Genomic DNA, 22,709 nt, shown 5'->3' with positions numbered 1-22,709 from the left:
ATTAGCGCAGCGCCTCCACTTACCCAGGATCCCCATTATAGAAGATCTGCCCTGAGCAAGAACCATACCATACATTGTGCAACAAGCAACCTTTTACTATTATTATCAGTGATAACTCAGCGGGGACATAACATGATATAATATACAGTTGACTCTTAGCATTTGAATAACTTCAGTTCACCCTATAACCAGTCCTATAATAAAGTGGCTCGGCCACACCTCAAAGGGGATATTGTCCTGTACACTTGTGGCTCCGCCACGCTCTCATGGAGTATGTCCTTATGACCCGGGAAAGAATGTTATCAATCCGCTAGCCAAGCTAGGGTCTACTTAATTAGTGTTAAGGCGGGATCAGCGCCTGGTGACCGGAGTTGGTGCACTTGATGTATACCAAATACCTCCCAGTCACGGCGGTGACCACTCCTCTTCTCAAAGGGTCCGTCGCATCTGTTCCAGACCTTTTTGCTGTCACTCCGCTCCACCGTCTGCTCCCAGACCGTGATGGCGGTTCACAACTCCGTGCACTGCAAATGGTCTAACGGGACAATCCCTAACCACTACGGGCGTCCTTACAAATACTGCAACCTACAGTGACGTGGGGAACACTCCTCGGGCCTGGGAATAGTCTCTGTCCTAAGCAGTCGGGTCACGGACCCCCTGCTATCGCACTCCCTATTCCGGCAACTCTCCCTTGCTTCTCCTAGCATGGTCTCTCCCCCACGCTTCCTGTTCTCTTCCCCTCACCATTCAGCCTGTCCATTGGCTCTCAGCCGCAGCTGACTCCTCTAAGGTTCGCGAGGTTAAAGTTCAACACATAGTCCCTCCTTATTGGCTTTGCTATTCGCGCGCTTTCCACGGCGCCTGCGCGACCTTGCCTTGACACAGTGACCTCTTAATCTTTCACAGCAATATGGCGGCGCCCTGTACCAACTTGCCGGCACGGAACCCGACATACAATATACTTATGACGTTTGCTAACACATCCTTACACAAGGAAAAAACCAAACGCCAGTAATAACATTCAGCACTTCTTTTCTGTGCGTCTGTTTCCAGAAATGATAGGCAATGAAATGAGGTGCCTTTAATTACGCACTTGGTGACACATTTTAAGGTAAATGGAATTCCCTCACCTATGACATTTGCAATTCCCAATGAATGATTTCTTGAGCAACTATACAATGAAATGGTTATATAAACACATGTATATTTTACTATTCATTGGGTGACATTGAAACACTTTTTAAAGTGTCAGTCCCTCCTGGGATCAAAGTGTACGGATGGTAGTTATCTGTTGTAAGGGAATAAATCTGACGCGTTTAAAAAAAAAAAAGTTTGTAGACATGTTGTTTGAGACTTGGGAGGGGGTTGATTTCCTCTGGATACTCCCTTTTTGTGTGATATCACTATATGCGTTTAACAAGATTTTGCAGAACTCCCTCCATTCCCCCCCCCCCTTCTCCCTCACCTTTATTGGCTCCATAAGGACATTCAGAGCCACAGAAGAAAAGGTATTTTGTGCTCACTTTCCAGAAAAAAAATATATACATTAGGTGCCAAATATTTTCTTTATGTATCGTTACATGTGTTTAAGAAGGCCAATTAGGATTTTGAATTCTATACAAAATTTTTTTTTTTTTTTTTTTGGTCAGCTACCAGGGATTGCATCTTTTAAACGGTTGACATCTGTTCCCTCCACACGCCAGGAGACGTAACTCTAAAGTATGCCAGGATGTAAATAAAACATGAACCACTTTCCAACCTCTTTGTAGGATGAAGTGGCCAGCTATTTCTATGGGCAGACCAATACGACTGGGGCAAGTTACGAAGGAAGAGTGGAATTTACTGGCAAGGTTGATACCGATGATGCATCAATTATTATCAACCGGCTAACAATGGAGGATAACGGCACATACCAATGTGAGGCTACGATCCCCAAAGATCGCACAGGAACCCCTTCAGCCAGAATGGATCTTCTTATCTTGGGTAAAGCACTATTCGCAACAACCAGCCACATTCACGTTTCTTGCCATGGGTCTCCATTGCACAGGGGTGATATACAGAGAGTAAGTGGAGATACAGAGATGGAAATATTGAGTAGGTGGAGTTGGCGTTTAGTGTTGCTGATGGAAGGTACTTTGTAGGTTGTGAAACCTTTTTTTTTAATGGAATAACATATCAATCATATAACATATGTCCACAAAGATGATGTACTACACCTTCATTTAGGAGATCTGTACAGTTGTGGAAGCGATGGTGAAGCTACATGCTACCTGTTCACAAATTGATAGCAAACGTTCCATAAAGTGAGATTTTCTGGGCATGGAAGCAGTTATTCTTCCCACCACCCTTTTTTCCCTTGAATTATAATCCAGCAGTCAACAAATCTCGTCATCTCCAAATTCGTGCAGAAGTGTCCCAAATGTGGTAACCCTTCATTTCTCTGTTCAGTAGTAGACGGTGGGTGGAAGGTAGGAACAGGGTCGGCATTCAAAACGCAGCACTGCGGATTGACCGCTGTTTTACGCATCAATGCGCATCTTCAAGGCAGAAAAGGAAACTCGTCGCCCTACAGACTTTAGAGCCCTGAACATGACGTCCCCTATTTTTCTCCAATGAGACCTTAAACCGTAACCACCCAAACTAAAGTGAAGTGCGGAAAAAGAATAGATATATATTTATTTTATCTCGTTTAACCTTTACAGAGTGCACATATACGGTTATGCAACCCTATATTCATATTCTAGATGTCAACATTATATTACCTCTATCAAGTATGTCCTGGGCACAGTTATGGTTACAAATAGTTACATTAACTGAACAGGGTCATACATTATATACAGAACATTGCATGCACAGTAAGAGATAAATATATATTATAGGCGTATGTAACAGTTATAGACCAGATTAAAATGTGAGACAGCCTTAGATTTGAAAGAACTTACACTGGTGGTGGCTGTGAGAGTCTCCGGTAGATAATGGGAATCGAAACAAACGTTTGTTTCTTATGGGAATGGAACACATTCCTGTCCAAAGCCAGGGAGGGAATTCTGATCTTTTAATATTACAATTCGCAAGTCTGGATGGATATCTAGATTAAACGCACAAAAGTTTTGAAGGGTTTAATGATCTCTTACCATTCCTATGATTTTAATTTGTTAACGTAGATTTGAATAACCGTTTATGTGCAATCTGTAAAGCTCGGAGATTATCTATCTTCTTTATTTTTATCCGGTTTTGTTAACATTATGCACGTTATTCTTGGTGGTTACAGGTATTATTTGTTTTATTACTGGGACAGGGCTGCGCCAGTCACCGCCCCGGGGTCTGTCCAACGCGAACATATACACATGAAATACGTGCTGCAGTACAGGAGGGTCCCTGCTCGGTATTCTCACTCTGCCCTCGAACTGCTTCTCATCCACGTCACTCATGGTGGCGGCTGCTGCTCTAACAAAGCAGATAGTCGAGGGAAGGTCAGACCCGCGGCGGCGGCTGCTCCAGCGCGTATCCCAGTCCCTCCGCACTTTATCCTCTCCGTTTTTCGTCCCCCCCCCCACCCGTTGGTACATCTCCCCCCACTGGCGGCACATTTTCCCGGCCCCCCTCCCATTAGTACATCTCCTTCCGCTAGCTGGTACATCTCCCCCCGCTGGCACATCTCCCCCCCGCCCCCCCGCTGGCACATCTCCCCCCCGCTGACACATCTCTCTCCCCCCCAACCCCCCTGCTGGAACATCTCCCCCGCACATCTCACATGACCAGTGATTCCCAACCTTTTTTGTTTGGAGGAACCCTTTAAGTATTTTGTAAAATTTCGGGGGAACCCCTATCTGGATGACACATGTTCGATAGGGGTAAATCACAAAATAGATGTGTAAAGCAGTAGGGGTAATAAATAATAATTAACTCATATTTTTGAATAAACAATGTGTATATATTTTATAATGATTTTGGTTTAAACACCCCCCCTGCATCTCCCTTCACCTCCCCCCCATGCATCTCCCTTCACCTCCCCCCCTGCATCTCCCATCACCACCCCCCCTGCATCTCACATCACCTCCCCCCCCTGCATCTCTCATCACCTCCCCCAGAAGCGCCTCTCACATCACCTCCCCCCCCTGCATCTCACATCACCCCCCCCCCCTGCATTTCACATCACCCCCCCCCCTGCATCTCACATCACCCCTCCCCCCTGCATCTCACATCACCTCCCCCCCACTGCATCTCACTTCACCCCCCCCCCACTGCATCTCACTTCACCCCCCCACGGATCGATTTCTCTCCCCCTCCTCTCCCTGTCCTCTCCCCTCCCTCCTTCCCTCTGCCTCGCCCTCCTCTCTTCTCTCCCGTCTGCCTCTCCCTCTCTCCTCTCCCCCAGACACAGGGTCACACACACACCCACAGTGTCACACATACCCACAGTGTCACACAGACACACACAGTGACACATACACACAGTGACACACAGTGACACACAGTGACACACAGTGACACACAGTGACACACACACACACACAGTGTCACACACTGACACACACAGTGTCACACACTGACACACACACAGTGACACACTCACACAGTGGCAAACACACTGACACATACACAGTGACACACACTGGCAAACAGTCACACAGTCACGTTTTCAGCAAAAGTACTCTGTCCCTCCCTCAGCTCACATGTAAGGAGAAGCAGCAGCCCCCCCCTATCCCCGAAGTGCAGGGCTGCTAGAGCAGCTCCGAGGAGAGCGGAGGGGGGAGAGGAGGGGGAGCAGTGAGTGCGTGCGGCCATGGGACTGCGGAGCCTCGGTTGAGAATCACTGCACATGAAACACAGTTCCTGTAGAGGACACGCCCCTGCCTTGGTAGCCACGCCCCCTGCCTTGGTAGCCACGCCCCCCGCCCCCTGCTTTTACTGCTGTCCAGCGAGTGAAACTTAGAATGCCCATAACTTGGGGAGTGAGTGACATCGGAAGCTCAAAATAGTTGCGTTGACCTACAAATCTGCCGCAAAACGTACAGTGAACGTTTGGTTGTGCTACTTGGTGCCGTTTGTGAGATTTCGATGCTTCTGACATCCAAACAGAATCCAACTTAGAATTATAGTATAGATGCCACTATCTAAAAAGAATGTCACTTCAAGCCTGGCACATTTCATATAGATCTGATCCTGTAGCATGCTGGTTTAGTTAAGAGCACATATACCAAGACACGGGTGGAAACCAGCAACATTCAATATTCTGATGGAGACTGCTGAAGTACTATTCTTTTTTATTTTGTTCATTCAGAAACTCATTTAAATGCAGTATCACATACACATTTGCTTCTCTAAAGACTTCACATTCTCGCAGAGGCCAAGAACGCAGAGTATTAGTAACGTGGCATATTAAAGGTGTGTCTACTTCCAGTGGCTCCATCGAAACCAGAATGTGGGATTGTCGGCACAGCAGAATTCGGGCAGGTGATCAAACTGACTTGTTCCTCCAAAGAAGGATCTCCCATCCCACAGTATACATGGAAAAGCTACAGTCTGCAGGATATACCACGACAACTGCCACTGACTTCAGTAACAGGTACGCAAATATGTGCTGCAAAGAAGGCTCGACGGGCTAGGCACTAACGGTCTATTTTTCAAAAGAAAAAATTTATTTACAGCCTTAAAAAAAACAACCTATGAACTAAAGCAGGGGGGGGGGGGGGGGGCAACTATTGTGCTCAAGGGCCAACAAAGCAGGGATATCCTGAAAATCTGACCAGTTGGTGGCTCTTGAGGACTAGAGTTGGCCACCATGCATTAAAGCCATACCGTCAACTATCTATCTAACATGGTGCATGCAAATCACAATGCACATGATTATTGCTAAATAACCTATTCTATTCACTAAATCCCATGCTAAATCTGTGGTGAAATCCGGCTATCAACCAAAAATACTGCAGCCTTTTGTCAACTACCCTAATTGGTGTTGGGTGTATTCTTTATCTATTGTATATAGTGATCAATCTATACATAGTAGACAAGATGACTAAAGCCAACTTATAATAAGTGATACAAATAAATTACATGAACCTTTTTAATCTATTAATCACTTATTATTCCAAGTGGCCAGCTAGTTAAGGTCATGTCATGGCTAGCTGGCAACTAAGAAACCTTTTTGGTACGCGAGTGAGGGTCAGGTTGGACCAAAATGGTGTTGCTATTCTGCACTTGACCATTTAAAGAACTTATGGAATTTAACTCCTTTCTCATACAATGTGCTATTTATTTCTAAAAATGTTTTACCAGTAAGTAATACATTGAGTTACCACTCGTTTTCAAGTATGTCCTGGACACAGAGTTATGATGACAATAGTTTCATTAAATGAGCAGAGGTAATACATAATATTTAAAGATGTATGTATCATGATTTGTAACTCACTTTGGGTGTGTAATCCATAGAAAAATGTCTAAGAAAATAGCTAGCAACAATTTTTTTTCATTAAATTGATTTGCAGTCCCAAAGTTCCACAGTAGTGAAAAAAATACAAGTGTTCTCATTCCTATCTAACGGCGCTTAAACCAAATTTTGATTTTTTTAAAAAGTGTCTTCCTGTTGCAGTTAGCGGGGGCGTGAGAGGGTGAATGTGATAAAAACATTCACAAACGTTCACTGCCTTTATTAAACTGCTGGTAAAAGATTCCAGTACTTACTGTATTTAGATGTTGTGTAGTGCACTGTATATTCGCTGACATTTGTTTTTTTTAATTTGCAGAGGGAGGTGAATTGACATTAAAAAACGTTTCAGCGGACACGACGGGATTCTTCCTTTGCACATCCACCAACAAAATCGGAGAGGATTTCTGTAATATCACAGTTGGAGTGACACCACGTAAGAACTCCATCCAATATCTACTGTACTGCCATTATTTCAAAGAACGAAAAGGAAGGAAGACCCCCTCTCACACAGCCTCAAAATGCTGAAAATATAAATATCCACTAAGCTACAAGGGGAATTGTAAAATTAAAAGAATTTATCCTCTGAAGTTAGGACACCATATTTGATTAGTGAAGCCATTTGACACTGAAATGATCAGATGAATGAAATGCTAAATAATGTAATATTTACATAAGTACAACTATATTTATCATTGCCAGTTCTTGTATTCTAATTTTTTTTTTTTAAATATACATAAAACAGTTTCTTGCTTAATAGTAAAATTAGTCATGCTAAATAGAAGTCCCGTTTGATAACTTGAAGCATGTACTACATGTAATTTAAAAACGGAGTAGGGGACAACAAAATAAATTGGAAGAATAGAAAAAGACATATCTCGATCTGGATAAATACATGCTGAATCATTTATCTTGCTAGAATTAGTGAAAATTATTCATTTAAATTGTTCTAATTTGGGGAAAAAAGATTTTTACTGTGAAAGTTGCGTCATGTGGTTCAATCAATTTGTGTTCTGTCTTGGAACAGCTTCCATGAACATTGCTTTTTATGCTGGAATCATTGGTGGAATTGTTGCTGGCATCATAGTTCTTGGCATAATTGTTTATTGTTGCTGCTGCCGAAATAAAGAGGACAAAGAAGACTATGAAATGGCGTAAGTTAATCCCGGCAATGCACTGTGAAATAAAAGCCAGGTGGCAAGGTGGAAAGGGGACAGGGCTCACTGGAGTCTTGTAGCTGACTTCCAAACAGTTTCGCCCTTGGATTATGGCATTCACAAGCGTTCAATCACTTTTGTTTAGCCGGTGTTTGCATTATCACGCACAGTAGTTCTTGGTCGACACTTTTTATTGTAGTATTTGATATTCAGACAAATTTATTTTATTTATTTCCCCCCCCCCCCCCCCCCAATCTTTTAAGCATGAGCTCAAGTTTTATACATTTTTGTATAATATAAGTATATTACAGAAACAAATACATTTTATTTAAATGAGTAGTTGAAGAGGATAAAGGTTTCTTGCAAATGCAGTATATTGTGAACCACTACAAATCTTTTTGGTTAGAAAATGATTTAGAGTACATGCAGACTTGGCAAACGGTCTAATTGGGGTAGTTTGAATGTAGCTTTAAAACAGGGATGATCAACTGCAGTCCTCAAGGGCCATCAACAGGCCAGTGTGGATATACGGAGAGGGGGGGGATCTCTGGGAGTTGGAATGTGGTATAGGGTCTCTGAGACACACACTGTGGTATGCCAAGACTGGAGCCGGGTGACGAGGGGGTTAATCGGTTTATGCGAGGCTTGCAGAATGAATGTCTAGGAGGTATGGGGAAGTGAAAATAGAATGAATAGCCAGAAAAAGAGGGGTTCCAGGCAGTTTAGGGCTCAAAATAAGATTACAGAAATCCTATTTTGGCCTGGACTTTCGATTTGATTGATTCAGGCAATGACACCAGGTGTTGGGGCTATCCCTGCTTCAGCACAGGTGGCGGTTATTCTGAGCCACTGATTGATCCACCTGTGCTGAAGCAGAGATATCCTTTAAACCTGACCTGTTGGTGGCCCTTGGGGACTGGAGTTGGCAACCCCTGCCTTAAACCTTTAATAATCTCAATGGAGCACAGATGTTGATTCACTGTGATCAATCCGTGACTTTTCTAGTTCAGGCTCACGCGTTCCAAGTTTATTCACCTGGCCAAATGTGCTCATGGTTGAGAAATGAATGAATGACCCAAGTGAATCAATCAACAAGTCCGGAGGGAAATAAGTGCGTAATAATCCCATCTAGGCTGTCATTCATTACAGTATATCTTCAGTATTTCAAACAATGGATCCACTTGACACTCATACTCCTAGCAAAATGTTTTCTCAACATCAGTAATAGTCTGTAATAAGTGAAAATTACATCTTTCCCGTGCTAATAAAACAAACTTTTAAAAATAGTTACATTGTTTTATAATGTTGAAAACTTTAATTGCATATAATAGTCTCATGTTTTGATGTTTAGACAGAAACAAATATCTCATTTAAACTGTTTTTTTTTTTTAAACACAAGTAAGGGGGCAAGTGAACCAGAAGTGTTACTGAAATATAATTACATCAAATATCATCTTCAGTATATATGCAATTTTTTTCTGTGGCAGGGACAGAGAAGAGGAGGAAGAAGAGGATGAACCGCCACCAAAAAAACCACATCAGCTGCAGCAGAAACAGCCGAAACCGCAGTCCCCGGATGATGATGAAGCAGATGATGACTATCAGGAGCGTAATCCGCGCAGAGTTGGACCGCCAATGCTTCCCACTAACAAACCTCGTTTGGTTATCAATGAAGTGGACGCTTAAAGTAGGAACTAGGATTCGGCAAAACATTTTTATATACGGACAATTTTCCTAACAAACTGTTTTTTTAGCCTTGTTTTTTTCCCTGAAGCAGGGGTGTAAAACGTTTATTTTAGATTCTCTTCATTGTAGCCGCAGCATACAACTTGTTCTTCAATGCGTCAGACACTCCTCCATCAGTGAAGGTTAAAGACAAAATGAGATGCGTAGAGTACTTCCCCTGCATACAAAGTTGAACAAATATAGGGCACAGTATTACTCTTTTTAATTTCCAGGCATGTTACTAAAGTTAGTCTTCTTTGGATGGTAGCATTAGTGGTATTTGAGGTCATAATGGAGTCTTATGCTTTCAAATCATAATCATAACATATTTCCATAATCTGGATCTTTGGACAATAAGCACCTTTTTTCCCCCCCTCATGGTTATATCTTTGAATGTGTACACAAGAACTGCTAAATCTTACAAATGTACGTGAATTTGTATATGTTATGATAGGCATCTTTAACCAACCAAAAGCCTTATTCTACAAGAGACAGATGACAGCAAACCTTTGGACACAGCCCTTTTCCGATTCAGGGGCAAAGGATGTTAAAAGGATACTTTGGTTTATTAAAGATACTTGTGATGGAGGGTTAAGTGTTTACCTCCCTTACTTACTTGCAGTCTAGATTGTAATTGTTTTCGTAGGGGTTCATGACCTGTCTTTCAAATACCATTATAGTATTTAATCTAACATTTAACATTTAATGGACTCCATTTCTTCGACTGCTTTAATCCTATCCACTTCCCATGCAGCTCTTCACTTATCAGTTGTCATAATGTTTCAAAGGAAGTGAAGAGAGAAGGGAACATGTAAACATATCAAACATTCTGACCAGCCTTACCCAGACCACTGCTTTTCAGTATGTAAATAGCTGGTAACAAAGCTGCAGCAATAGAGAATCTATTCTAATACACACTGTGCAAGTAGAAATGGAGAGTGAGCTTTTCCAGTTCTGTTCCTGCAAAAGTACATAACTGAAACAATGGATTTTCTAACAAAATATCTTCAATTTACTTTTCTCATCTAGACAAAGATATTGTAAGAGATATGTAACCGTAGATGTGTATGTATATAATAGTGCTACGTGGCCATGAGTACAGCAGTTCTATGGCTACATGTGTTTTTTTGTTTTTAAATATAAAAGTGTGAAAATAAAACTTAATCCTTCCATGTTTGTACTACATAATGTTATTAAAATGTACCTTTTTTTTAAAGGAAATCCTTTCTGATGTACATTTTTTTTTCTTGTCTCACAATGTATAATGCTATAGATGGAGATGAACACTGTTCTTTAACAATGGTATGATTTTAGTAAGACTGCACTGAGAACTTTTAGAACTGTTCAGGGATTGTGGTCAAGTATTGAAAAACAGATTCCATTATTATAATTTTTTTAAATTGAATCTTACAATCAAGACAATGCAAGTTTTATATAGAAGTGGCCCATAGAATAAGCAAACTAACAGAATCCGAGCAATGAAAGCTTTAAGCAAATTATCTAAAACCGAACATTTTTAGTTTCTTTGGAAAATAACGGTAAATAAAAATACCACTTGTGGTGCATTTGCATGTCTCGGAGAGGTCCGTAACCAGGGTTACCATCACTCCGGGTTTGAGCCACATATCTCCGAGCTACAGGTTTACCTGTAACCTCTCCAGGTGGCGGCGGCATCTCCCCCCAGCAAATCCCATCAACATGGCTTTGCGACGTCAAATGGTGCCGCGTCGCCATGACAACGAGACGCTACGTGACATCACAGCGCCAAGCACCGTTCGGTTGCCATGACAATGGGGTGTCACGTGGTGCCATACGGTGTCCTATTGTCATGGCAACGCCCACCATTTGACGTCGCGGAGCCATGCTTACTGGACCTTGCAGGGGGAGATGACGCAGGTAAGATAAATGTAAAAATAAAATAATTGTTGCAAAAAGTCTCGGTTAGCTTTCAATAAAACTTGGTAACCCTGTCTTTCCCAATTATCGGTTAGCAAAACAGTGCTTCCCACTGCAGACAGGGATTCTGGGTATTGACATGCAAATTAGCAGTGTCACTCTTTCTTAAACCATTATAACATGGACCCCTATAAGCTTATGCCTGCTGTATTGCACAGCCTGGGTTAAATAAGTGTATAGCCAGTAAACCTGCTCCGACCGCTATTGACCTTTTTGGGACTTGTCAGTGTGAGGTTGGTTGGTTGCTGGCAAAGCACATACTGTACATACATACAATGCAACATGAAGCGGGTACAAGGGTATAACCAAGAAAGGAAGAGTAGAGGCTCCTCGGGTTTTATAAATGCAATAATTTATTGAAGCCAAATAAAGTGTCCAACATTTCGGCAGCCACAGCAGCCTTTGTCAAGGAGTGGCAGCCGAAACATTGGACACTTTATTTGGCGTCAATAAATTATTGTATTTATAAAACCCGTGGAACCTCTACTCTTCCTTCCCTGTGTATCCTGTACTTGGATGGCAGCGGGCCTTCCCTCATCACGTTGGAGAGCACCGGTATTAGTATCTCAGATTTATTTCCATTTTTGGTGTGCAACATGTTCCCATATTACACATGGGTACTGTATAAAAAGACATTAAAAAATAGTTTGTCACTTTTTTTTTTTAATGGCGAAAAAGGAAGGTTTTGAGTCTGCAACTCGACACTGCATGCCTCTCTTCTCTCTCCAAGAACAATCGCAAGGATGCCACAGTAAAGGAACAGGCTCATGTAGCACGTTTTTATATACAGCATCTCTTTGAAATGTGTAATCACCCGTAAAGCAACAGCTTATTTTTATTTTGAAAATGAAATTTAAATCTTTTCTTGTTTCTCTGAATTTAAGCATATCCGATACATTCATTGATTGTGTATGACTGCTTCATTATTATTAGTATAGGATAGCAGATTTAGCACACTAAAAAACAGTGAATATAGTGATGTAACCCATGGTAATAGTCTTCAGCCCACACCCATGCACTGTCCCCTGCCTGGCTCTTCTCCACAGTATGCTGAGCACGGGCCTTATGAGGCACATGGCAGCAGCCTTAGACAATAGACTATGAATAGGAAGGGCTAAGGGATAGGAGCCTTTAAGTGAACTGGCCTGAGCATGAGAGAGCGGCTGCACCTTGATGGATCTCAGGGCCGAGCGGTTGTGGTCAGAAGCTAGGCCGAGAGCCATTTGATAAGACACTGGCTGAAGGGATTTCAGATCAATGCAGAGAGGGAGGCAAGCAGTCCTCTCACAGCTGAAGGCACGTGGAGCAACATAGGGGATCCTCGTGGAAGCCAAGTAAAGGGTACCAACGTATTTGTAAAGTACAGGTCTGCCACATTGATATACTACATAAGAGCTCCAATTGTGTGTTGGCACCTTTACACAGACCCTTACACCCAGGGTCGGGTGATCAGAGACATTGACACACAGGTGCTGTGTTGCATTCAGTAGGAGGGGTGGTTATGGTCCTATGTAGTATACCTGCATTGAATGATCTTCCAGTTGAGTATCATATGGTTTAGCTGGGTATCTGCTGATTATTACATTCTAAATATCTTTGTGTTGGAGATATCGCGGTGGCTGTCCCTTTTATTTTATCTACGGCCATGTGTTAGGTAATGCATCACGGAGGACACAGGCCCCCACCTTAGCAGTGGATGTCAAGTCTATGGGAAATAGATGGGTTACATTGTAGGCACTGCTGATATCCTTGTAATTGGTGTGATAAACACCATATCGTTCCCAAATTTAGGCTGCTGTCTGGGCTCCCGCTCACCTCCCTCTCACTGCTGAGTGTTCTGGCTCCCAAAGCAACCTGTGACATCACAGCTACGTCATATCAGTTATCACTACTGTTATGTATACTGTTCACCATTTGTTTCACTGGGTACATTTATAATACTCTCAGTTCAAATTTTTCCATACAGTATGCTCTATGCCCTGTGTTTTCTCTACTACTCGCAGCTGTAGGACAGAAGGGGAAAAGAAGAAGACCAGCAGGTGACGGTGGGAGGGGCCTTTTATAGTTCTACCGGCAGAATTCAATTTCCTGTCCTACTCAAGCCAAAGATGGAGTTAACCCTACAGTTCCCCGTCATGGGGAACAGGATGGCAATATTGCAGTAATTACTTTCTAATATCACAGCGTAGCGACCCGCCAGCCATGGGGCCCTGACATTTGAGACAGTGCAATGCCTTAAGACCAAGCCGCCACTATAAACAGGAACTTGGGACCTCTGCTTTACCCTCTACTCTTTGTGGATAGCACCCCCACCATCTCAGAGAATTGCTTTGCACATTTTTCTACTGCTTCGTCTTTTTCCCCAATCTCACATGCTCAAGGATTTAGTGCACCCCAAATGTGCTGCCATACCAAGCTTCATTTATAAAGAAAATTCAGGAAGATGGGTGGTTTGAAAGATAGTTTAATCAGCACAATACAGAAATCCCATGCTGCCTGGGAAATTATATATTCATTTACAACCGGTGTGCCATACGTGCTGCACCTAGATCTATTCTCGTGGCTGCCAAATCTCACATGATCAGTAGGCTAATAGGAAGCTACTGTATTTATCTTTGGATTCCGGCAGCCATGTTGCATTCTGCATAGGAGTAATTGTCTTTGGAACTAAGATGAAAATGGCACAGTTAAGCACTGCACAACCACCCTGGTTCCAATTACACTACACAAACAAACAAACACCACAACCTATTTTGGGGGGTTACTGCTTTAATGTCAACTTTTTTCGCTCAAAAAAAAAACCAAACAAAAAGACAACAAATCCCAAATACTTGGACTAACCCATGGGAGTATGAAAAAAGGACGATTTATTCCTTGTACATACTGTAGCTTTTTAAATATTTTTTTATTTTTATTTTTTATAAAAAAAATTGTGATCCACCATTTGGATTTTGTCTCAAGTTTCAAAATGAACTATTTTGCAAAGGAATATCCAGAATATGATTACTGGAAAAAACAGGAACACGATGATCACATTTTATTAAAGCGGTGGTTCTGCCAAGCCTTTTCCTTTTTCGCATCTAGGCATGAAGCAGGGGGTCGCCGCAGTTAAACCGTGTTAATTTCAGCTCTGAGGACCCACTGCTTCCCGAGATACATACTGCCATCGGTGCTCCCCAACAGCATTCCCGGCTAGGTGGAGAATATGGAGGATTAAATGACTTGTATGAGAGCCAATAGTAAACTGTGATGTCATGCGTCGCGTTTTATTGGCCCATGTGACGTGGGAGCTTTAACACCAGCATAAAGGAACCGGCCACATTTGGAGATGTGCATCTCAGGAAGCAAGGGTCTCTGCAGCTGAAATGAACACGGTTCAGATCCGGTGACACCCTGCTTCAGATACATTAAAAAAAATAAAGGTAAACTCCAACCAATGTGTCTAAGTGCATCATCTCAGCAATAACCGAGGGGGGAAAGTTGTACAGGAAGTGTAGCAATGTCTAACAAAATACATCACTAATTTTGAGATTAAACTTCAACTCTTATTCATTATAAAATGGGCATCACCTGAAGAAACATTACAAAACAAACACCACAAGGTTGGAAATCTGGTTCTCATGTAATTTATAAAGAAGCACACCGACGTGGGGAACACACCCCCCACCCCCAAACCACCTGGAACATTACTTTTAAATGAGTATGATTTATACACCGTGACGTATGTACCAAAGTCACCCTGGTACAATATTTATCAAAGAATAAGTTAAATTGCTTTCACCAGTTTAACAGATATGTACCATTAAAATATGAACATAAAATGAAAACTCCAACAACCTGTGGACACATTTAGAACAGTCTGTGCTGGTATTTTTTTAAAACAAAAAAGCAAGGTGATTCTGAACAGTACCCACAAGAATATAATTTCCATTTAAACCACATTTGAGATGACACCTTTTCATATCTAGGTATGAAAGGATCTTCTTTATTCGTTATTTTTCAGCGAACGACAGGCTTTCCAGCAATCGAACGATTCCTCTTCCACGGCCCAAGCTGGGCTTGTAGGGCGTCAGTCCCCTGGGTACCAATGCATGGTTACCTAAAATTTTCAGGAAAATTTGATTTCTTGGAGATAAAACAAAATTGCTTGGCGTTTTAAAATGATACATAAACAGGCGCAGCCTCATTTCATCGGCTGGTTATCTTACCAAGTCAGACTTGTCCACGCTTGCTTAATGTAGCAAACTGAAGCTTTAGGAAATGCATAAAAAGGGAACTTAGGAGTCATTAAACTTCTCATTTGCATGTCGGCACGAATATAATGAACGAAAAGCACGAGTTCTTGAGCATTTTTAGCGGTTACCTTTAACAAAGGTCATATAGCTTAACTGTACAAAAGATCTTCAGCTTAATTCAGAACTCTCTAATGCACTCCGATACACAAAGGTAATTGATCTTGCAAAGGTAGGATGGTTTGGTTTTTATTAATCTACTACCCCGTTAAAATAAGATTGCTCATATTAAAGGAGAAATCCAAGACAATTAATTATTTTTTTTTAAGTTATTATTTTTTTAATACAAAATTGAAGCCGCATGTGACGGTGAAGGGGTAACCAAGCCATCAATAAAAGGTATTATGCCTGGCTGGTTACCTCTTGAGCCCCATTTCAGGTTTTAGAGCGTCAGCTCTTCAACCTGTGTATTGTACCTGCAATTAATGTAATTGTATGACAATAAAGACTGTATGTGTGTTTTACCTTTCCAGGAGTGCTAACCAGTGGAGATTATCAGGCTGAGTTTCAGGGGGGACTTTGCGGTAAAAGTGGTGTCAGAATGTGTCTAGTTAGATAGAAGGGGTCCAGAGTTTCGGGCCACTCCAAAAATGTATCCGGGAATCAGGTCACATTCCCGGGGACATATAGACATCACTCCGATCAAAGTCCTCCCGTGAAACCAGTTACACAACTCGCCACCAGGTCTCCCTGCTTCAGCACAGACCAGAAAGGTAAATGAGGACATAGGGATTTGTATATCCAGAGTACAGTCAAGGTTCCCCAAGTTGGTGAGGGTTCCCCAGTATATGCCCACGTACCCCAGAATCAGTATAGAGGGTCTAAGGGGTTTCTCCAACTGTATATTAAGTTGCGAGAGGTTTTATGAAAGCTAAGTACTAGTTTCAGAAAAGGAAAGAGATACAGCCCTGGGAGTGCGCCTAAGCGTTTTTTTGGTTCTAAAGAAAGGAGAAAATTTAAACAACTTACCGTAATTTTCTTTTCCTGGAACCATGGCAGTGGGCACATAGTTACCCTCCCTATGGATGTCTAATGTCTATGTGCCCACTGCCATGGTTCCAGGAAAAGAAAATTACGGTAAGTTGTTTAAATTTTCTCCTTTCCTGATCACCCTGGCAGTGGGCACCATTGGGACATACCCAAGCAGTGCAAATTTTAGGGAGGGATACATCAGAATAGACAACACCAGTTTAATGTCTTATCAGTTCAACCTTTATTAATACACTTTATTTCACTACAGTTTCTAACACTCTACGCCCAAAGCTTGCGTCAGCTGATGATTGTACGTCTAGTCTGTAGTATTTCAAGAATGTATTAAATGAGGACCAGACAGCTGCTTTGCATATTTGTCCTGGTGTAGCCTGGGCCGTAAATGCCCATGAAGTAGCCATGGCCCTTGTAGAATGAGCTTTCACGTTCAAAGGTTTATCTTGTCCTTTGCTTTCATAAGCTTTTTTGATATAAGATACAATCCACTGTGCAATTGTTGTCTTTGATGCTGCTTGTCCTTTCTTTGGTCCCTCTGGAATGACGAATAATTTGTCTGAGTTTCTGATATCTCTCATCCTTTCTAGGTACACTTTAAGACATCTTACCACGTCTAATTTGTGTAGTCTTTCTTCTTTCTTATTTTTTGGTTCTGGACAAAATGACGGAATCACAATCTCTTGATTCATGTGGAACTGTGATACCACCTTTGGCAGGAATTGATGTACTGGTCTAAGAACTGCCTTGTCTTGATGTATGATTAGGAATGGTTCCTTGGCAGATAGAGCCTGTAGTTCTCCCACTCTCCTTGCTGAGGTGATTGCTATCAGAAACGCCATTTTCCATGACAACCATTTTAGGCCTATCTCCTGTATAGGTTCAAACGGAGCTGCTGTTAATACATCCAACACTAAAGACAAGTCCCATGTAGGTACCCTGTTCTTGATTTGAGGTTTTAACCTTTTAACTGCTTGAAAAAACCTGATTATCAATCTTTTCATTGCCAGATTTCTTTCCAACAACGCTGATAGTGCAGACACTTGTACTTTCAATGAGCTGAGACTGAGACCTTTCTCAAATCCTTTATGCAGGAACTCCACTATAGATACAATTATTGGTGAAAGGAAATTTTGTTTCTCTTTTTCACACCAATCACAAAAGCAAAGCCAGATTCTATGGTATACTCTTGATGTGGAACTTTTCCTTGCTTGTAACAGGGTTTGAATTGTTTTCTCTGAACAACCCTTCAGTTTCAATGTTTCCCGCTCAATCGCCATGCCGTCAAAGCCCATTGTTTGGCATTCGGATGACATATTGGCCCTTGTCTCATCAGGCCTTTGCGATCTGGTATGTGCCATGGTGTATCTACTGCCATATTTACCAGGTGTGTAAACCAAAGCCTTCTTGGCCAGTATGGTGCTATGAATATCACCTCTGCTCTGTCTTCCCTGATTTTCCTGATTGCTTTCGGAATCAGAGGAATTGGAGGGAACAGGTATCCCAACTTGAAGTCCCACTTGAGACTGAGAGCATCTATAGCTTGTGCGCTTGGATGAAACTGTCTGGCACAGTAGTTCCTTACTTTGCGATTCTGGTGTGTCGCCATGAGATCGATGTCTGGTTGACCCCATCGCTCTACCAGTTCTTGAAATACTTCTGGATCTAATGCCCATTCTCCTGGGTGTATGATGTTCCGACTTAGAAAGTCTGCTGTGACATTTTCCAGTCCTGGGATATGTATGGCTGTAATATCTGACAAGTGGCACTCTGCCCAACAGAGTATTTCTGCTGTGAGCTTCATCAGCTTTCTGCTCCTGGTTCCTCCTTGTTTGGCTATATACTTGACAACTGACCTGTTGTCTGATTCTATCTTTATACAGCCACCTCTTATATGGTCTTGGAAAGCTTCTAGGGCCCTTTGTACTGCTTTTAATTCCAGTAGATTTGATGGCAGGTGCTTTCCCTGATTTCCCCAGGCTCCTTGCACCACCTTTTCTCCCATCTGGGCCCCCCAACCTGTCTTGCTCGCATCTGTTGTAATTTTTAACCAGTGTACTGGTTGTAGCGTTTTCCCTTTCTCCAGGTTTTGGGTATCTTCCCACCACTTTAACTCCTGTTTTGTGTGTGGGTGTAACAAGATTCTTTGTCTTGTGTCTTTGTGATTCCCGTTCCATTGTTGTAGAAAATTGTTTTGCAGTGGTCTCATATGTAGCGCTGCCCATTTTGTGACACTTAATGTTGAAGTGAAGTTCCCTAGGAGTTTCATGCATTCTTCTGCTGAAGTCCTGGTAGCTTCCCTGAGCCTCCTTGTTTGTACGGCTATGTCTTGCCTCTTTGACTCTGGTAGTCTCACTTCTCCTTTTTCTGTATCGAATTCTACGCCCAGAAATCTTAACAGCTGAGTGGGTACGAGATGGCTCTTGTCTCTGTTTATTAACCAACCGTGATGTTCTAGGAAGGTTATTACCATTCTCTGGTCTTGTTGGAGTTTCTCCAGATCCTTTGATTTTACCAAGATGTCGTCCAGGTAAGGGTATATCTCTACCCCCCTTTCTCTCATTTCTGCCACTAGAGGGGCTAGAACCTTTGTAAACGACCTTGGGGAGGTTGCCAGACCAAATGGTAGTGCTGTATACTGATAATGATCCTGATTTACTGCAAACCTTAGGAATCTTTGATGTCCTTTTGCTATGGGCACATGTAGATAAGCGTCTTTTAAGTCTATCGCCACCATCCAGTCTCCTGGTTGTACCTCCTGAATAATCAGATTTAAAGACACCATCTTGAACTTTCTTATCTTCAAGAATGAATTTATCCTTCTTAAGTCTAGGATTGCTCTGTAATCCCCTGTAGGTTTTTTTTACTAAAAAAATCCTGGAATAAATTCCACTTCCTCTGTCTTCCTGAGGTACCTTTTTTATTACTTCTGCTTGTAATAATTTCTTTAAAGCCGAATTCATCTGTCTTTTTTTCTCTTTGGACTGTATCCATGTTATTACGCCCATATTCCTTCTTGGTATCTCCCTGAATTCTATACTGTATCCTTGACGAATGGTCTGTAATACCCACTCGTCCTGTATTGTTTGGGCCCATGTTGCGGAAAACTTTCTCAGCCGCCCTCCTACAGACAACTGCTGGGCCCTCTGACCTTCATGTGGATTTATTCTTTGTGAATGATCCTCTTCCTCTGGAGCCACGAAAAAGCCGATTCTGGCCACCTCTCCATGTTGTTTGCCTTGGAAAAGACCTACCAGGCTTATATGCCTTTGCTTCTTTATACTGATTTCTATTAGTCTGTTGGAAGCCGAATCTTCTGGCTCTGTATTCCTGAGGTAGAAAGTGCTCTTCCCTCCTGATGCTTTCGTTATTATTGCATCTAGTTTGCTGCCGAAGAGGAATTCACCTTCAAATGGTAATGCACACAAGGTGTTCTTTGATGCTGTGTCAGCCATCCACTGCCTGAGCCATAAAGCCCTTCTTGCTGATACCGCCAGCGCCATAGATTTAGCAGCTAATTTTACTGCATCCAATGAGGCTTCTGCTATGTAATCTGTTGCCCATTTTACTTCTGACAGTGCCTTAAGAATAGCACTTCTTTTTACGCCTTTGTCTATTGCCTCTTCAATGTTGGCAATCCACACTCGCATAGCCCTTGCTGTTGACGTAGTTGCTATGGCTGGTTTGTAGGCTGTTCCTGCGGTAACATATGCTTTTTTCAATACATAATCCATCCTTTTATCCATAGCGTCCCTTAGTGACGCCGCTTCCTCTATAGGGATTGTGGTCTTTTTTTACTATTCTGGAAATAGCAGTATCCACCTTTGGGCTAACATCCCAATTTTTTACCTCTTCTTGCGGGAATGGATACATCTTCCCAAATCTTTTAGGCGCAAATATTTTGGCGTCTGGTCGGGCCAATTCCACCTGAATGAGGTCTTTAATCACTTGGTGGATAGGAAAAACTCTACCCTTTCTTTGTCTTGCCCCAAAAAGTTTATCTTTCTTGTGGGCTAACTCCTCTCTCATGGCTTTGATAAGTGGATCCACTACTTCTACATCAAATTCAGATTCTTCCTCCTGAATATCTTGATCTGATGAATCCATTTCTCCCTCTGATACTTGAAAACAATCAATTTCAGACTCATCTGACGAAAAACCTTTACCCCTATCCAGACTGGTTTGGGATCTAGATCTTTTTTGCGTAGGGTTAACAGCTTGCTGGACTGCTTCATCCACACTGTTTAACTGCCTCCTTCATCAATACAAGGAAAGTGCTCATCTGTTCATTAGCATCACCTGCTGCTGTCTTAAGACAATCTTTACATAATTTCTTCCCTATTAGAGCTGGTTTCTCACAAGCTGAACACCATTTCGTTTTTTTTTAGCAACCTTTCTTTTATGTTGCAGGGATTCCCCTGTCTCTTTTGAAGATTCTGCTTCTGGGAGGGTAACCACCGAACTAAATTATAAAAACAAAATAAATACTAAACATACACCCTAATGCATATATATATACCATCTCTCTTTCCCATGTAGAACTAAAACTAAGGACTCACCTAGTCTTGGGAACTGAAGTTTTGGGTGTTTCCATTTTTGAATCCATATCTAGCCCTTGGCTTCTCCCTGCTGAGCGTTCCATGCTGCAGCTTTCACTCACACATACACACAGTGTGGTCGTCGCTTCTCTGACGTCATCAAGTGCTCGTGCACGGCTCGCGTGTCTGTGCACGCATCTGCCAGCCTTCCATGACGCGCGCGCTCCCGAGCGGCCGCGTGCACTGTACCCTTTTACCGCAGTATCTCAGATACACATGCGGTCAATATGAACCCTTCGGTTCGCAGCAGAATTCCTGGGGTAGTTCACCGCCGCGTTCCAGACGCTAGTGCGGTCAATTGAGCCTCCTCTGCTCGCAGCTATGGCTGCTCCCCCCTCCGCCTGTGCGGGCTGCTGGGTACTTTACCGCAGCGTACCAGACGCTTATGCGGTGAGTCTGGGCCTCCACGGCTCCCAGCTGCAGCTGCTGTGCGCCTTCGATCGGTCCTGGGCTTTGCACCTAAGCTTCCCCGCCCGCGGCTGCAGCTGCTCCCCCCCCCAACAGGGGCTCCCCCGACTCTAAGGGGTCTCCGTCTTGCCACCCGTAGGGCGCGTCGACCGGAGCTTCAGGGCAGAGAGGCTGAGACCCTGGCTATCTGCACAAGGTGCAGTAGGTGAGTCCTGTTAGAAAATAAAAATCCTACTCCTAGCTGTGAGGACAGGAAAAAGACTGAGGTGCAGGTAGAGGGAGGGGCCTTATATGGCCTACCTGCAAAAGTCTATTTCCTGTCCTACCTAGAGTGAGAAGGGATTAACCCCAATGGTGACCACTACCAGGGTGATCAGGAAAATTAGGTTTCCTTAAGGGAAGGAGCTACAGCTCTGGGATTGAAGCTAAGCATCTTTTCCTTTCACTGTGGGACTTTAAAAATATTTCCCATTTTTCTTTTATGTTGTATAAAAATTTTATTAGCCAATGTGGCTATAAGGTTGCCAGTCTCAGTCAGGTTTACAGTGTATGAGGGATATGGCTAGTGGGAATAAAAGTATATAGTCCCATTCTACCCCTCATAGCCCAAAAGACTTAGACAAGGTAAAAGTATATTTTTTGTAAACAGAGGTGTTTGTAAATGTATTATACTTATAAGCTGGGACGTTCAAAGACGGTACTCTGAGGGGGCTAGTGGGCTACCAATTTGTGATGCCACGGAGTCTGCCCTAGGTCTGTACTTCAAAGCCACAGATACTGCGAGGTGTTAAAGCCATTTGGGCAGGATGGTTAGGTGGAGTACCCACGTCCGGGAAACAATGCCGGCCATCGCGGCTAGCATTTTCGTTCCCGGACTTAGAGGTACCTAACCCAGCGGGTGGATTCTGAATAACAAGTGGCTAAGGTGGCAATCTCGCGCATGCCCTCATTACATTCAGAAGAACCGCTTGTCCGGCTTTATAAGGCTGGCAGCCCTCTGATTGGCTGGTTGTAAAGTTCCCAGGCTCGGATTGGTTGTAGTATTTCATGAATGACAAGTAGTTAAGTTCTCTGCACTCGTGCCGTCAATCCATTCAGTTGAGATAATCCGTTTGCAGCTACACGGGAGGAGCCATTCCCCAAAACGCCCCTATTCTTGGGA

The 22,709-nt window shown here is 42.7% G+C and overlaps 2 protein-coding genes across 3 annotated transcripts in view; one reads left to right on the top strand and one right to left on the bottom strand.

Annotated features, from left to right (window-relative positions):
• The window catches only part of GPA33 (glycoprotein A33), a 46,758-nt gene extending 36,223 nt beyond the window's left edge, over positions 1-10,535 (top strand). Inside the window, exons 3-7 of the mRNA XM_075593600.1 lie at positions 1,770-1,983; positions 5,405-5,569; positions 6,747-6,863; positions 7,455-7,581; positions 9,072-10,535. Coding sequence (XP_075449715.1) covers positions 1,770-1,983; positions 5,405-5,569; positions 6,747-6,863; positions 7,455-7,581; positions 9,072-9,270 — 822 coding nt within the window. The 3' untranslated portion in view covers positions 9,271-10,535. The remainder of the gene's footprint in view (positions 1-1,769; positions 1,984-5,404; positions 5,570-6,746; positions 6,864-7,454; positions 7,582-9,071) is intronic.
• A 3,611-nt stretch (positions 10,536-14,146) lies between these two features.
• Positions 14,147-22,709, bottom strand: part of MAEL (maelstrom spermatogenic transposon silencer) — a 40,852-nt gene continuing 32,289 nt past the window's right edge. For both annotated transcript variants that reach the window (XM_075593599.1, XM_075593598.1), the window contains one exon: positions 14,147-15,364. In XM_075593599.1, the coding sequence (XP_075449714.1) occupies positions 15,258-15,364 (107 nt within the window). In that variant the 3' untranslated portion in view covers positions 14,147-15,257. The remainder of the gene's footprint in view (positions 15,365-22,709) is intronic.

The sequence above is a fragment of the Ascaphus truei genome, chromosome 3 (assembly GCF_040206685.1).
Source record: "Ascaphus truei isolate aAscTru1 chromosome 3, aAscTru1.hap1, whole genome shotgun sequence".
NCBI lineage: Eukaryota > Metazoa > Chordata > Amphibia > Anura > Ascaphidae > Ascaphus > Ascaphus truei.
The sequence above is the reverse complement of the archived record's forward strand: the minus strand, read 5'-3'. Positions and strand labels throughout refer to the sequence as shown.